This window comes from Schistocerca nitens, chromosome 4, assembly GCF_023898315.1.
Source record: "Schistocerca nitens isolate TAMUIC-IGC-003100 chromosome 4, iqSchNite1.1, whole genome shotgun sequence".
NCBI lineage: Eukaryota > Metazoa > Arthropoda > Insecta > Orthoptera > Acrididae > Schistocerca > Schistocerca nitens.
In genome coordinates, this window is record NC_064617.1 from 503,496,448 (window position 1) to 503,513,256 (window position 16,809).

Consider the following 16,809-nt stretch of genomic DNA (forward strand, 5'->3'; position numbering starts at 1 on the left):
ACATGAGGTTTTTTTTTAAGTGAGGCAGTAGTCTGAGGTGCTCTGATGAACACTCGCAAATTGATATACAGTAACAGAAATCAAAAAGGCGTTCAGTAAAGACATTTCAACTGTCACAATTTTATCAAGAAACTGCCAAAGTATTCGCAATAAGGTTCCCAAATTTACTTCCTGCCAGGAGAGCGCTCACACTCAAATTATTCCACGGTCTGAGAGTGACTGAAAGCCGAAGTGGAAAGCTCTGAGCTATTTAGCGAGTTGTGGAATGCATATCGGAAAGAGAAATTAGAGGCCATAGGAGAGGGATTGTTCATTACAGTGGACAAAAATATTGCCTCTATTGAGGTTGAAGTTGAGTGTGACAGTGAAGACACCAGATCACGCAATACTAGTTGGAGTTGACTTTAAGTTGCCGAGTATAGACTGGGATGTCTTAGATCTTGTAGCTACAAATAGGCTGGACCTTATCAGCAATGTCAATATAGAAACAGGGATTAGCGATGATGATGTCATTTTAGCAACTATGATTACAAAAGTTAATAAATCAGTCAAGAAGGCTAGAAGAGTGTTTCTGCTAGATAGAGCAGATAAGCAGTTATTAGCATCTCACTTAGCCAGTGAACTAGCATCATTTAATTCCAGTAAGATGAATGTAGAGGAATTATGGACAAAGTTTAAGCAGACTGTAAATCGTGGTCTCGAGAGTTATTTGCCTAGTAAGTGGATAAAGGATGGAACAGACCATCCTTGGTTTAATAACGAAATTCAGTGGGTGCTGAGGAAGAAGAGGCTGTTGCACTCTCAGTTCAAAAGGGAATCCATGTATGACGACAAGTGAAGGTTAGAAGAGATTCTTGTGTCTGTGAAAAGATCAATGCCCAAAGCATATAACAACTACCACCTTCACACCTTAGCAAATGATTTGGCAGAGAAACCGAGAAAATTTTGGTCTTACATAAAAGCACTAAGTGGATCTAAGGCTTCCATTCAGTCCCTTGCTGACCAGCCTGGTGTGGCAGTTAAAGACAGCAAAACAAAAGACGAAGTTTTAAATTTCACTTTCAAGAAATCATTCACACAGGAGAATCGTACAAATACACCATCAGCTGACCATCAGACAAACGCCATGTGGACTAAATAGTAATAAGTGTGCCTGCCACAGAGAAACAATTGAAAAATTTGAAAGCAAATAAATCACCAGGTCTGGATGGAATCCCAGTTACATTTTACAAATAGTACTCTATGGCACTGGCCCCTTACCTAGTTTGCACTTATTGTGAATCTCTCGCCCAGCACAAAGTCCCAAGCAACGGGAAAGAAGTGCAGATTTCCAGTATATATTAAGGGTAAAACAATGGACTCGCAAAATTACAAACCAATATCCCTAACTTCTATTTACTGCAGAATTCTTGAACATATTCTCTGTTTGAATATAACAAACTTTCTTGAGACTGAGAAGCTGATGTCCTCGAATCAGCATGATTTTAGAAACCATCACTCCTGTGAATCTCAGCTTGCCCTTTTCTCGCATGATATGCTTAGAACTATGGATGAAGGGCAACAAGCAGATTCCATATTTCTAGATTTCTGGAAAACATTTGACATGGTGCTCCACTGCAGTCTGTTAAAGAAGATACGAGCATAAGGAATAAGTTAAGAAATATGTGAGTGACACACAGATTACTTAAATAATAAAACCCAGTATGATGTGCTTGACGGCAAGTGTTCATCAGAGACAAGGGTATCATTAGGAGTGCCCCTGGGAAGTGTGACAGGACTATTGTTCTTCTCTATACACATAAACGATTTGGCGGACAGGGTGGGCAGCAATCTGTGGTTGTTTGCTGATGGTGTATGGTAAGGTGTCCAAGTTGAATAACTGTAGGAAGATACAAGATGATTTAGACAAAATTTCCAGTTGCTCTGATGAATGGCAGCTACCCCTAAATGTGGAAAAATGTAAGATAATGTAGACAAGTTGGAAAATCAAATCTTTAATGTTAGGATATAGCATTTGTAGTGTACTGATTGATACAGTCAAGTCGTTTAAATATCTGGGTGTAATGTTGAAAAGCAATATGAGGTGGAATGAGCATGTGAGAGAACTGTGGTAGGGAAGGCGAATGGTTGACTTCGGTTTATTGGGAGAATTTTAGGAAAGAGTGGTTCACCTGTAAAAGAGACAGCATATAGGACACTGGTGCCAGTGTTTGGGATCTGTAGCAGGTTGGAATGAAGAGAGACATCAAAGCAATTCAGAAGCGGGCTGCTAGATTTGTTACTGGTACATTCAAATAAAACGTGTTACAGAGATGCTTCGGGAAATCAAATGGGAATCCACATCCCACTGCCGCAACGTATATTGCGTATACGAACAATAAAAATAAGAGATGAGAAATTACGGATCACACAGAGTCACATAGGTAGTCATTTTCCCCTCACTCTATTTGTGATTGGAACAGGAAAGGAAATGACAAGCAGTGGTACAGGATAGACTCCTCCATGCACCATACGGCAGCTTGCAGAGTATCGATGTAGGTGTAGATATAGATCAAACATGGAGTGCCGCAAGGTTTAGTGATGAGGACATTGCTGTTAAATCTGTTTAAAAATTACACCGATGGAGAACAGAAAGGCAAAACAAAAAAAAAATATGTATGCAGATGACACAACAATACTGGTTAGTGACAATACTGAACAGTGAGAAGAGCACATATTTCAGCAAACGATACAGACCAATGGCACACCGAAAATAAACTGGTAATAAACTGCAAGAAGACTATACAAGCAGTGTTCAGAAACATAGGGAGGACTGATCGTATGGATTTAGAAGAGGATTAAACACGACTGGAAAAAGTAGATTCTACTAAATTTCTATTTGCTGCTGTGAATAATGACCCCGCCTATTAATTCTGTGCCCGCATCTCGTGGTCGTGCGGTAGCATTCTCGCTTCCCACGCCCGGGTTCCCGGGTTCGATTCCCAGCAGGGTCAGGGATTTTCTCTGCCTCGTGATGGCTGGGTGTTGTGTGCTGTCCTTAGGTTAGTTAGGTTTAAGTAGTTCTAAGTTCTAGGGGACTGATGACCATAGATGTTAAGTCCCATAGTGCTCAGAGCCATTTGAACCATTTTATTAATTCTGTCTGCAATAAATGCACCTGTATCATATTCATAACAAAGCAGCTATCACAACATGCAAAAAAAAAAAAAAAAAAAAAAAAAAAAAAAAAAAAAAAAAAAAAAAAAGAAGCAGTTTCTGTGTGCAGTATACAATGGATTGTTCGAACTGTACCTGTAGTGTGGGGAAACTATGGAAGTCAACATACAAAGTGTCCACATTGGATGGGAGAAAAGAGTAACATTTCAAGAAGGATTTTTGATCATGTAGCAACTGCTTAAAAAAACTAGGTATATTATCTTTTGTGTCTTTAAAAACATCTAATATAATAATGTATATCACAAAAGACAGTTCGTATGGGATTACAAATGCTAGTGTGCACACCCACAACACACAGAAGGAGATAAAGAGCAAACTGCACCAGCTGACAGCCCTTGAAAAAGGACCTCAGTACTCAGGTATCAGGTTACTAAGAAGTCTGCCCAAGATCCTACATGACAGTATACATGAGCCTGACTTTCCAAATAAACTCAAAGACTATCTAGTGGAAAAAGAATTTTCGTGTTACAGAATACCTGTTAAATTAAATTTGCATGTATTGTTTTTTATAATAAATGGTGTTAAGAAGGTGTAATCAAAATCGTTGCTTCTTATGGAATTAGGCATATGTCCTACATAACATGTACACTTGCAGTACACAATGTAATGCTACAGGATCAAATAAAATTCAGTTGTGTAAAATATGGGTGGTATAAACACATACATAAAACATCCCCCCACCCCCTCCCAACTTTCTATATGCTGTCATGTGGTTGGAGTCTAGAAAGGTTCCTGAGAACATGCTAGAATGGAGTATCTAAATGACATGAATATAAAAATAATTCCACAAGACTGGGAATAAAACAAACGAGACATACAACACCAAGCCAGACAAAAGGAAAAACCAACTGAACAACAGAAGGGCAACAAACACTAAAATGGACAAAAGTACACAAGCAAACCACAGAGAGACGCAAGAAACAGATAGAAGGGATAAAAACAAGAGAGCAAATGCCCGTGGCTGGCCGACCACTAGAATAAAAAGGATAAGCCAGCCAATCTGCGACACATTAAAACACCCAGCCTAAAAGCAATAGTGGGGAGAACACAAAGGGACATGCACTAAAACTTAGATCGAATGATAAAACCCACCCTCATGTATAAAATATAAAACTAAATTAGCCGATGAGGCGTTGTCAGCTAAAAGTAATGGTAAAAAATCCAGTAACTAAAAATTCCATCACAGGGCAGCCAAAGGAGGACAGCTCAACAAGATATAGGCCACTGTCAGCCGGGTGCCACAACACTGAGGTGAGAGTTCACGGCGCAGGAGGTAGCCATGTGTCACCCAAGCGTGGCCAATGCGGAGCCAGCAGAGAACGACAGAGTCCCTGTGAGAGGTCCGCATGGAGGACTGCCACACATTCGTAGTCTCCTTAATGGTACGCAGTTTGTTGTGTGTACTGACATTATGCCATTCCTTCTCCCAAAGTTGAAAAACCTTGCAGCATTATACTGAATGCATATCAGTTTCAGAGATGCCGATCTCCGGAAGCAGTTTCTGTGTAGCCAGTTTGACCAGGCTGTCGGCAAGTTCGTTGCCTGGGATGCTGACGTGACCTGGGGTTCAGACAAACACTATTGAACGACTGGACCGTTCCAGGGCATAGATGGACTCCTGGATGGTTGCTACCAAAAAATGACGAGGGTAGCCCTGGTCGACAGCTTGTAGACTGCTCAAGGAGTCGGTACACAGAAGAAACGACTCCCCAGGGCATGGACAGATGTGCTCAAGAGCACGATATATAGCCACCAGTTCTGGAGTGAAAACACTGAAGCCATCAAGCAAGAAATGCCGTTTAATATGTCCACCATGGACATACGCAAAGCTGACGTGACCATCAGCCATCAAACCATCGCTGTAAACCACTTCATGGCCCCGGTACATGTGACGAATCGAGAGGAAGTGACAGCGGAGAACTGCAGTGTTAACTGAATCCTTAGGGCCATGTGAAAGGTCCAGGCGAAACCACGGCCTAGGTCTACACCAAGGATGTGTATGGGAATGGACCTCGAGTATAGGTGGTAAAGGCAAGGACTCCAGTTCAGATACAAGGGATCAGACGCGAACTGAATTGTAAGCCCTGACCTGGGCCACTGATGCAGGAGATGAATCACAGTGGGTGGGAAAAGGAGATGGTAATTCAGATGTGCAGAAGAACTATGAATGTGTGCAATGTAACTGGCGAGCAGTTGTGCCTGCCTAACCTACAATGGAGGGACTCCAGCCTCGACCAGGACGCTGGTCACCGGACTCATCCTAAGAGCTCCCATCGCTAGTCAAATGCCACAGTGGTTCACTGGGTCGAGTAAACGCAACACTGAGGGCACCGCCGAACCATAAAACACACTCCCATAGTCAACGCATGATTGAACAAGGGCTCTGTAGAGCTGAAGCTGCATAGTCATCTGCACCCCAATTGGTGTTGCTCAGGCAGCGGAGGGCATTGAGGTGCTGCCACCACTTCCACTTAAGCTGACGGAGGTGAGGAAGCCAAGTCAATTGGGCATCGAAAATCAGTCCTAAGAATCGAATGTCTCCATTACAGTGAGTGAATCGTCATTAACGTAAAGTTCTGGTTCTGGATGAACGGTACGACACCGACAGAAGTGTGTAACACACGACTTTGCGGCCCAAAACAGGAAGTTGCGGGCTAAAGCCCATGACTGTGCCTTGTGGACAGCTCCCTGTAGGTGCTGCTCAGCAACACCAGTACTGGTGGAGCAGTATGAAACGCAGAAATAGAGAGAGGGCAAGATGGACGGCCCAACAGCTGATGCTAGACCGTTAATGGCCACTAAGAAGAGAGATACACTCAATACAGAGCCCTGTGGGACCCCATTCTCCTGGATATAGGGAGAACTATGGGAGGCACAAACTTGGATACGGAAAGTACAAAGCGACAGGAAATTGCGGATAAAAATCGGGAGTGGGCCTTGGAGACCCCACTTGTATAATGTGGCAAGGATATGATGTCGCCAGGTGGTGTCATACACTTTGCGTAGATCAAAAAAGACAGTAACAAGGTGTTGGTGTCTGGAAAAGGCTGTTCGGATAGCAGACTCAAGGGACACAAGATTATCAGTGGTAGAGCGACCCTGGCAGAAACCGCCCTGGCACGGAGACAGTACGCCACGTGACTCCAGGACCCAACAAAACCGCTGACACGACACACATTCCAACAGTTTACAAAGAACGTTGGTGAGGCTGATGGGATAATAGCTATCCACATCAAGCAGGTTTTTGTCGTGTTTGAGCACTGGTATGATGGTGCTCTCCCGTCACTGCAATGGAAAGCAGAATCGCACCAGATCCAGTTGAAAATGACAAGGAGATGTCGCTTGTAGTCAGATTGTTCAAATGGCTCTAAGCACTATGGGACTTAACATAGGAGGTCATCAGTCCCTAGACTTAGAACTACTTAACCCTAACTAACCTAAGGACATCAAACACATCCATGCCTGAGGCAGAATTCGAACCTGCGACTGTAGCAGCAGCGCAGTTCCAAACTGAAGCACCTAGAGTCGCCAGCCCACAGCGGCCAGCGCTGGTCGTCAGACAAGAGCTGTTTAATCATCTGACTGTGGATCTGATCTGGCCCAGGAGCTGTGTCGGGGCAATGTTCAAGGGCACTGAGGAGCTTCCACTCTGTAAATGGGGTGTTGTAGGGTTCACTGTGTTGTGTAAAGAATGAGAGGACTTTCCCTTCCATTCGCCATTTGAGAATGCCAAAGGCTGGGGGATAATTCACCGACACAGAGGCTCAAGCATAGTGCTCAGCAAAGTGCTCGGCAATTGCGTTTGCAATGGTAGATAACACGCCATGAATGGTAACGCCACAGACACCTATTTGGGTTTGGAACCCATAAACAAGTCTGATATTCGTCCAGACTTGGGAAGATGACATATGGCACCCAATGGTCGAGACATCTCTCTCCCAATACTCCTGTTTCCATCTTTTTATAAGCTGGTGAACGCGGGTACGGAGCCGTTTAAAAGCTATTAGGTGCTCCAGAGAGGGGTGCCGCTTATATCACTATAGTGCTCACATATGTTCTTTAATGGCCTCAGTAATTTCCAGCAACCATCAAGGTTCCATCTTTTGCCAGGGGCACCCTAAGGAACAAGGGATGGCATTTTCCGCCACAGAAACGATTGTTGTAGTGACCTGCTCAACCATCAAATCGACGGCACCATGTGGGAGGGAGACTCAATGGTGACAGCAGCATTAAAGGCTTCCCAATCTGCCTTGGTTAAAACCCATCTGGGTAGGTGGCCGGGGGCGAAATGGCAGGGGAGTGACATGAAGATCGGGAAGTGGTCACTAGCACACAAGTCGTGATGTGCTCTCCAGTGGATAGATGGGAGAAGGCCAGGACTGCAAACCGAGAGATCAATGGCCGAATATGTGCCATGTGCCACACTGAAATGTGTGGGGGCACCTGTCTTGAGGGGGCAAAGGTCAAGGTGAGTGAGCATGTCCTCAACAACTCTGCCATGGCCATTAACCTTGGTTCCACCCCACAAAGGGCTATGGGCATTGAAATCACCCAGAAGGAGAAAAAGTGTGCGTGGGGGGGGGGGGGGGGGTTCAAAATGAGTGCAGCTAACGCATGGGGTGGTGCTTCACCATCTGGAGAGAGGTAGATATTACAGATGGTAATGTCCTGCATTGACCTCACCCTGACAGCCACAGCTTCTAAAGGTGTTTGAAGGGGCATAGGTTCACTGCAGACAGAGGTAAGGATGAAAATACATACTCCATCTGACAGCCGGTCACAGGCAGGACAGTTTTTGTAGTACCCCCAGTAGCGACCATGGGCGGGGGTCCGCATTGCGGGAAGCCAGGTCTCTTGAAGGACAATGCAAAAGGCAGGTGTACTGCGTAAGAGTTGATGTAACTCAGCCAGGTGGAAGAAAAAACTGCTGCAGTTCCACTGGAGAATGATGCTTTCTGTCATCTGGGGTGGTATGCAGTGACCAAGTAGGCAAATTAGGCCTTAGCATGACCTCTCGCCACTTGAGTGTTGGCATCCAGCATCACTGCATCCAAGGCATCGGCTAGATATAGGAACTCAGGGAATGCCAGAATCTCAACCTTGACCTCGGACACAGAGCCGTGGGGGAGTACTGATGTAGGGGGCTCTGAAGGCTCCCATTTCTTAGGGGACTCCTTCTTTGAAGTTTTGCCTCTCGTCGCTCCTTAGGGGCTTGCTGGGAGGGCTTCTCTGCAGTAGCTTCAGGGACAGAGGAAGATCTTGAAGCCCTTCGACCAGCAGCCAGTGGCTCTTTCAACCATCGGCTGGTGTCCACTGGACCACTGGGGGGAGGGTGGGGGGAGGGGGACTGTGGATTGTAGAGACCCAAGGGACCCCTTCTGCATAAGAGGAGCCGGAGGAGGCTTTTGCTTCTCCAGCTGGGGAGACAGGACCGATGTCCTCGGCATTTTTGGGGGGAAGGGGGGGTTAATGCTCCCAAAGTAGAAGCTCTGGGAGCAACAGAAGAAGGTGTGCCCCATGCCAACTGGACAGGGGAGGAAGATGGGCGGCCCTGAGGGCCCATTGGAGTAACCTTAGATGATGGGCGTAACGGCCTCATCGGTGGTAACACCGTCGTGGCGGTTTATATGAAGGTAGCATGGGAACAGGGTTTAGTCTGTCATATTTGAGTTAAGCCTCATGGTAAGATAGCCTTTCCAGGGTCTTGTACTCCATAATTTTGCGATCCTTTTGCAGTACCGGCCAGTTCGGCGAGCAGGGGACGTGATGCTGTCCACAATTCACACAGGTGGGAGGAGGTACACATGGAGTATTCGGATGCAGCGAACTTCTGCAGTATCTACATGTGGCACTGGAAGGACACCACGAGGACATGTGCCCGAATTTCCAGCACTTAAAGCACCGCATAGGGGGAGGGACATAGGGTTTTACGTCACATCGGTAAACCATCACCTTGACCCTTTCAGGTAATGAATCACCCTCACAGGCCAATATGAAGGCACCAGTGGCAACCATATTGTCTTTGGGTCCCCTGTAAACGTGCCGTATGAAATGAACACTCCGCCGTTCTAAATTGGCATGTAGCTCATCATCTGACTGTAACAGGAGGTTGCGATGAAAAATAATTCCCTGGACCATATTGAGGCTGTTGTGAGAGTACCGAAACAGGAATATCACCCAGCTTGTCACAGGCGAGTAACACCCAGGACTGGGTTGGGGGTGCCGTCTGAATCCAAACTGCCCCACTGCGTATTTTGGACAGCGCTGTCACTACCCCAAACTTATCCTCCAGGAGTTCAACAAAAAAACTGAGACTTTGTTTCCAGAAAGCAATACCCATCAGTTCCGCTGCAAACTAAATAACATGGTGAATAAGGGTCCAGTTGCTCTTAAGCCCTGCGTCCCTCACAGGGTGTTGCTAGGGAGGGGAATGATTTAGAGTCATACTTGTCAGCATTGAAATCAATCTTTCATTTGTTAGAGACTGCTAGTGCCATTCGGTCTCCAGCAAAAGATGACTTAGTCTGCTTCATTGTGGCTCATCCACCCTGATGCCACCCACTCCGATCAGGGCTCTACCAACGGGGGCCACCCAGACACAGCAAAGGCCACCTGGCTGAGAGCCCTAATGCTCCAGGAAGACAGGCACCTGCTCCTTGGCATACATGAGGAGTTTGCAGCTCAGGCATCAGCAATGCAATCCCTGTGTTGTCAGGGGGCTGCAACAAATGGGTACCTGACAGACCTACCACAACAGACTGGCTATCGTGCTGGATATTGGGCGCAGAGAAATCCAAGATTGTCATGGGGGTGAAAGAGGACAGGAGACAACAGAAGAAGATGACATACCCCGGAAGGTGTCCTCACCCACATAGTTGAATTTCAGGTGGAGATGCAAAGCCATGACAAGAGGTTCAGGAGATCGAATATAAGTCCACTATGGATAACTCATGCACCACGTAAGGCCTCCTCCCCCATATGGCCCACACGTCTGTATAATTTGGGAAGTAGCAGGTCAAATCATATAATGGGACCTGAACTTACAGAGCCAAAAAGTGGGAGACTCCTTTTAGTCATCTCTTTCCCGACAGGCAGGAATAACTCGGGCCTATTCTAACCCCAGACCTGCAGGGGGAGGGGGGGACTGCAGCACAGCTAGGATATGACATGGCAACTGTACATTTATACAGACAGAAACATGGGTATGACAACTAAACAGCTGTCTAACTGCATGAATGCATGAACACCCAGTGTCAAATTGTGGGCTACTGCTGCACACTGTAACACACATCTTCAACAGGTGTTTCAGTACCCATTGTATAGGTCCGCTTAATAAATAAACGTGAAGCCTAGTTTTTTTTATACTGTAATTGTGCACATAATTTCTTTTGAGCTATTCACACCATTTACAACAGAACTAAAACATCACTGTACATACAGAGTAGATACTTTCGTGACAAAGCTTACAGTCTTTTCAACAAATGTCCACAGGGAATGGATAAGCAAAATTTTAACATCAATGTTCTTAAATTTAATTTCTACACAATTTGGACTTGTTTGTAGAAAGTAATAACAATTAAACTAGCATTAAATTTTATCAAAAACATATAAAGTGAAAACAGATTCCATCAACTGATAACTTACTTTCTGGCCAACCCCTTCTTTGTTAACCATGTTTCCTGTTAATATTATTAACATTAAGACTGGTTTAAGAAGTATAGATTTCTCATGAAAATGAAGAAACTGCTTAACATCAAGGAATTTTCGTGTAAGCAGCTTTATAAAATGATTTGTGGAACACAACTGTTAATATGTGATTAATCAACAAAAATATTTTAAAATAAGTGGAAACGCAAAAGGAGGGTCACAGTAGTACCTATAGTGCACTACACCAAAGGTGGTAGCCTATACCTTCGGTATCATGCACTGCATGCACTACTTTGATCCAACATATCCAAAAGCAAGATTAGTAAATAGTCTACAAAATAATTTTCAGGAAGCCATTTTCAGAAACGAGATCAACACTACCAAAAACAATTCCCACACCTGTCAGAATAACCTAACAATGGCTACCACTATTTGCACAATATTAATCCTAAGCCTTAATGATATTCCTTACCATACCTTTTTACCAGTTCTTCTATGATGTGTAATGACTCTAGTATTTTATTGTGTGATTTATCCCATATCATACCATGTTTCCAAACTGTGGATATGGTTATCAATATTATGATGATATCTGCCTTATTTTTGTACTATAGAAAGTCTACTAGGAAAAATAAAATAATTTCCTTGGGACAACAATAAGGAAACACGAAATCCAGAAACAGTATACCTGTCAAGGATACATCATCGCCAATGTCTGGGGTTTCATTCTCTTCAGTATCTGATGTTTCACTCTCTTCTGTGTAACCAGTCAATTCCAGCTCTTTCTTGGTGATCTCTGAAGGATGATTATCATTTTACAACTTTAGTTCATACATTTCAACACAGAGATTTTATACAATTGCATTTAGTACTTAGCAGTCGTATTCAAAACTGAAAAATATGATTATTTTTTCTTATTTATACGGTAAGTGAAGCATGTGCCAGGCAATGGGGGCAGCACTGTGTCACATTGCACTTGTGCTGGGTCAGGCTATTTGAGTACTCAGCAAAATTTATACTGGAGCTATGAACCGTTGTAGCAAGTATTATTTTCCCTTTATAAATAGCATTATTCTCCCTTTACATTTAGTGCTATTCTCTTTAGTGGAGAAGGAAGGCAAATGTCTAAAGAAACTGGGATCTTAGCAGAAACGAAAACAATGAAAAGATCATATACTTCGTCTGTAACTGCACCCCAGACTTATCAGGCAAAAACTTCACTTGACTGAGCTATAATCTATGCTATATTGTACATCTTTATTGCATTATTTTAATTGTATACTATCAGTCTATGAATGGAAGAACTAAGATACGGAAAAGGGAGGAGAACAGAAAACATACATAAAATACAACCTGCTAAATTATTGCATCCTCCTGCTTTTTGTACATAATACAAGCTTCGCAAAACTGTAGCCTCCAATTTCTTGTCATTTGCAAGAACAGCAAGTGCACGAGCTTTCTCATATACGTTTTGCACTTCTGATAGTGGACTTTTCTTCAGTTCCATTAACTGGGCAATTGTAAGTGTGGTTTTACATGCCTGGAAGAAAATTTTTTACTGTTTATATTTGAAGTATTTTTTAACAACGTCACTGTCTATAAAGCAGAAACTGGGGGCAATCGTAATGAAATTGGTTCAATTCTTTAAAAAACATGCTACTGAATAGATGATTATTTGTGCGGAGGACAGACATTATTGAGAAATGAATCACAGGCAGTCCCCACTATCAGAGTTCTATGGTTAACAGAATATACTTTTCAAACAAACAGGAACATTATTGCTAACAATGATAAAAATCTGGTATCTTACATGCTAAAAAAGAATAAATCACTGGTTCTAGAATTACTGATGCACTATTCACCAGATATTAATTCTAAGTCTTCCAAATCTGAAATCATTGAATTTTATAATTCAGCTAAAGGCAGTGTGGATGCATTTGATCAGAAATGTGCGAATTATTCAGTGTTGAGAATATCTGGGTGTTGGCCAACAGCAGTATTTGGAGCATTGCTGAACTTATCTACAGTAAACACAGTCATCATATGGGATGTATCAAACAAGAACAGCAAGACAGTGCATCGAGATTTTATAAAACAAATAAGCAAGGCATTGATCAAAGCAAATATGAAAAAGAGGAAAATGAATTACAAAATTCTTTCTATTGACTTGCAGATTACAATGGAAAAAGTTCTTTTAAAAATTTTAAACACGATAGCAGGGTTGACAAATGTGCGATGTTAAGTCCAAGCAGGACCGAATCAGCCAAAAAAGTCAACGGTTCACTTATGTCCAGGTCTTTAAGACATGAAAAACTACCAAATGATATTCTACATTTCAAAAATAAATGTGAAAAATGCATTCCATTGACAAAAAAAAGATGCCTTGACTGTCATGAATGAAAAACAGCGCCATCATTCATTGTTTTAGTTGATTCATTGTTTTAGTTGATTCATTAATGTAACTACTGTCATTTTTTTAAGATACTGTTTATTTTTTTTTTCTTTATATTTTACTTAGTTGATCATTACTTGATTACAAAACTTGTCTTTGAATGTTCCTGAAATACATTTTCTTTGTTTATAAGATAATTCCAAAAACTCCATTTAAGAATCCAATGTTAACTGTTATTAATTGTTGGCAAGATCATGTTTCCTTCTTTAACAAAGACTGATTTTTCATAAACATAAGCCTTCTTTTATTGAGTCTTTAACAACAGTTTAGATTAACATATATAGGTTTCAGACAGTTTTTGTTTTGAGAGTCAAGAACTACCCTATGAAGTTACTTACGCCAGTCTAAACAAAGAGTGTAGTTAAGGGACAAAGGACCTTGGATTCCTTACACTCACTTCTCAATATGTTTATTCCTTGATGGTTTTTATTACTGATGATAAAATCAATTTCAGCTGAACTGTAATACGCACAACAACAGAAGACAAAAATAATTTTTATGTTGACTCTGATTTACCTCTATGCCCAGAGTTCAGAATGGAGTTACGTACTCTGATGGTAAGATACTCAACAAGCTCCCATCTAACATAAAGCAAGCATTAGGAATCCCTAACAATTCACAAAAAAATTAAAAATGTACATCATTAGACACTCTTTCCAGAAATTATCTGAAAATTTAGATTCAGAGAGTCAAAAGTTCTGTTTGCTACATTACAAGTAGCAGTGTTTGTCACAAATCTATATTGCAAGTAGTAATGTCCTGTGAATAGGACTCTGTATTTACATATGTAAAAACATTTTACCTGAAAAATATCAGTGTAATCAAGTAAATATTAAGTTACCAAGAGCAGATAAACAGTAGCAATATAGTACAACTGCGGAGACTGCAAACGTTCTAACTGCCTCAGACACAACAGAAACAGAAAAAGAGTGTAAGGACGGTTTCCAGTGGTATTAGCACAAGATGGCTATGTACAGGGCACACAATCACTGTAAATTACAGGCTTGTGGGTTGTAGACACAGAGCTAGTGTCTGATAACAACCCAAATGGTTTCCATTGGGTTCAGATTAGGCAAATTTGAAGACCAAGACATCAATGTCAGTTCTCCATGCTCTTCAAACCATTGTAGTACAGTGGGGATAGAGACCAAACATGAAGGGATGCAGGTGGCTCACAACAATGTTCATACAGTCCACAGCTGTTCCCTCAATTAGAGCCGCAGGTCCCATGGAAGCCGAGATGAAAGTCCTAGATAGCATAATGCTACCACTGACCTGGTGTAATAATGTTTCCATTGATTCACAGTCCAACCTCGATGATTGTAACTGGCAATGTCATTGTTCAACTTGGGAATATGTAGAAGTCATGCTCTAGAACCCCAATTCAACCATGTGTGCGGAACAGTGTGCTCTGAAATAATTCTGCTTGCACCAGCATTGTACTGGTGTCGCACCTGTCACAGATTGTCACCTACCCTGCTTTACAGAGCAGGCAAGCCTCCAATCTCCACTTTGTGTGATGAGACGTGGTTATCCAGCACCTTCTCAGCTACTACTGGTTTCATTGTCCTTCAACCACTTTCCATAGATGCTCAAGATAGTAGCACATGAACAACATAGCCATTTCCGAGATGCTTGGTCCCAGGCTCAGTGCCATAATAATTTTGAACTTTGTCGAAGTCACTTATATCAGCGGATTTCCCCAATTGTAGCCCAAATCATCAAAAATTCCCTGCATGCAACACCACCTGGAGACATTCAAATTTGTGGTGGGCAGCAATCATAATGTTTTGGCTCATCTGTGTATGTCAAATGTTTTACTAAAAACTCTGTGAATAGTGATGATGCTGATAAGCTTTGCCAATGTAGTAATTTCAACCGTCATTACACAATATTTGGGAAAGAGCTTCTAATCTTAAAACTTTTAGTTAATTTGTCAGTTGCACAGGAAGGGTTAGTATCAAGTACAGTTTGCAGCATTTAGTTTAACTCTAGATCAGAGAACTGTATTACAGTAAAGCCTAGCGAATTATTGAAAAGACTGAGATGTAGTTGCCAATATGATAGCTTCGATATCAACACCTATAACAGCTTCAGCGCTTCACGGATTGTGGGCAAGAGTGTTCAGGCAAATCCAAAGTTCAGAATCAGTTTCACAGTAGAGATGAAAGGTGCAAGCTAAGACTAGAGGAAATGTTTAAGACAACCAACAAAGACCTTTAGTCGGGTAGTAGCCGTGGGAAGGTAATATCAGTACCAGTAAATAACTCTTTGTGTTATAAACGTCAGGTAGCTATCATTTGCAGTGCATGGAAGTGTCACCAGTGATTCAGGCTTTTGTGTCAATATCTTGACACAGAAGCTCATCCACTTATATTCTGAATGCATGCAACAGTTTGAACTACAACCTCAATTACACAAGTTAGGGTGAAGCCACACACGTAAACACGAAGAATACTCCTTACACTAGTGTGAAGACCATATCATTTGTATTAGAGTGGTACATGAAGTCATGATATAAGGTGTCTTCGCAAGGAGCTAATGCATAGCTTGTGGAGTTACTTAGGAGGCAGTAGCACTAACACAATGGTGTAACTGAAGTGTCACACCTCTTTGGTCTGTAGCTAAATATGCCAGATAACAAATTACTTATATAGTTAACTATTTAACCATCAAAAGCATCCAGTCTGATAGAAGTAGTATTTATATTACTCTAGTGATTTCCGTTATTTTCTGTACACCTTTGTTTGGATAAAGACTTGCCTACAGAATACATAAGTAATTGAAAGAGCTTCTAGCAATGTAAGATACAGCAGCTTGCAATAAACAGGGAATGTGAAAGAACACTCACCTAGTATTTCCCATCAAACTTAAAAGGTCTTACAAATGAAAAAGATAAACTTATATTCTCAACACAGGAAAATTAAACAAAAAATAGAAATCAGTAGGCGTGTTACACTACTAGAAAACCATTTCGAAGAAAGAAGATGAGATACAGGTTGACTCTTGCATAGAAGATTACAGCAACCAGCCACTTTTTGCAATGCTACTTATTTATTTAAACAGTGCAGTTACCAGTTTCGAACCAACAAGTTCATCTTCAGATGGATAGTTCACGTTTTACATTAGCTTTCGCAATGTAAACATGTTACTACAAAAACAGTGAAAGAAAAGGGAGAATGGCTGTATACACACAGATCAACTTAAAATCTCAGGCTCAAAGTGTTAAATGTTTAACAACTCTTTGAATGCAGTAATGCAATGGTGGATTGAGGAATGCAGGAAGTATCTTACATCCATCAAGTAGTTGGATAGTGTGTTAATGCAATGCAGATTTACCTAGAGCTATTTGTTTGTAGAAACATTAATGCAGATTTCCTGCAAATATTAATGATCAAGATGAGTTATTTGTGTTTAACTCTGGATTATTACTCACAGAAAAGTTCACAGCAAGGATTGCAGTTTAAAGCAGAACTGACAAATTATTTTTAGAT

At 41.9% G+C, this 16,809-nt stretch overlaps 1 protein-coding gene across 4 annotated transcripts in view; it reads right to left on the reverse strand.

Moving 5' to 3' along the window:
* The window catches only part of LOC126252967 (tonsoku-like protein), a 286,128-nt gene that overhangs the window by 130,117 nt on the left and 139,202 nt on the right, over window positions 1–16,809 (reverse strand). For all 4 annotated transcript variants that reach the window (XM_049953987.1, XM_049953984.1, XM_049953985.1 and 1 more), the window contains exons 11-12: window positions 12,217–12,403; window positions 11,552–11,659 (exon numbers count right to left, since the gene is read on the reverse strand). In XM_049953987.1, coding sequence (XP_049809944.1) covers window positions 11,552–11,659; window positions 12,217–12,403 — 295 coding nt within the window. The remainder of the gene's footprint in view (window positions 1–11,551; window positions 11,660–12,216; window positions 12,404–16,809) is intronic.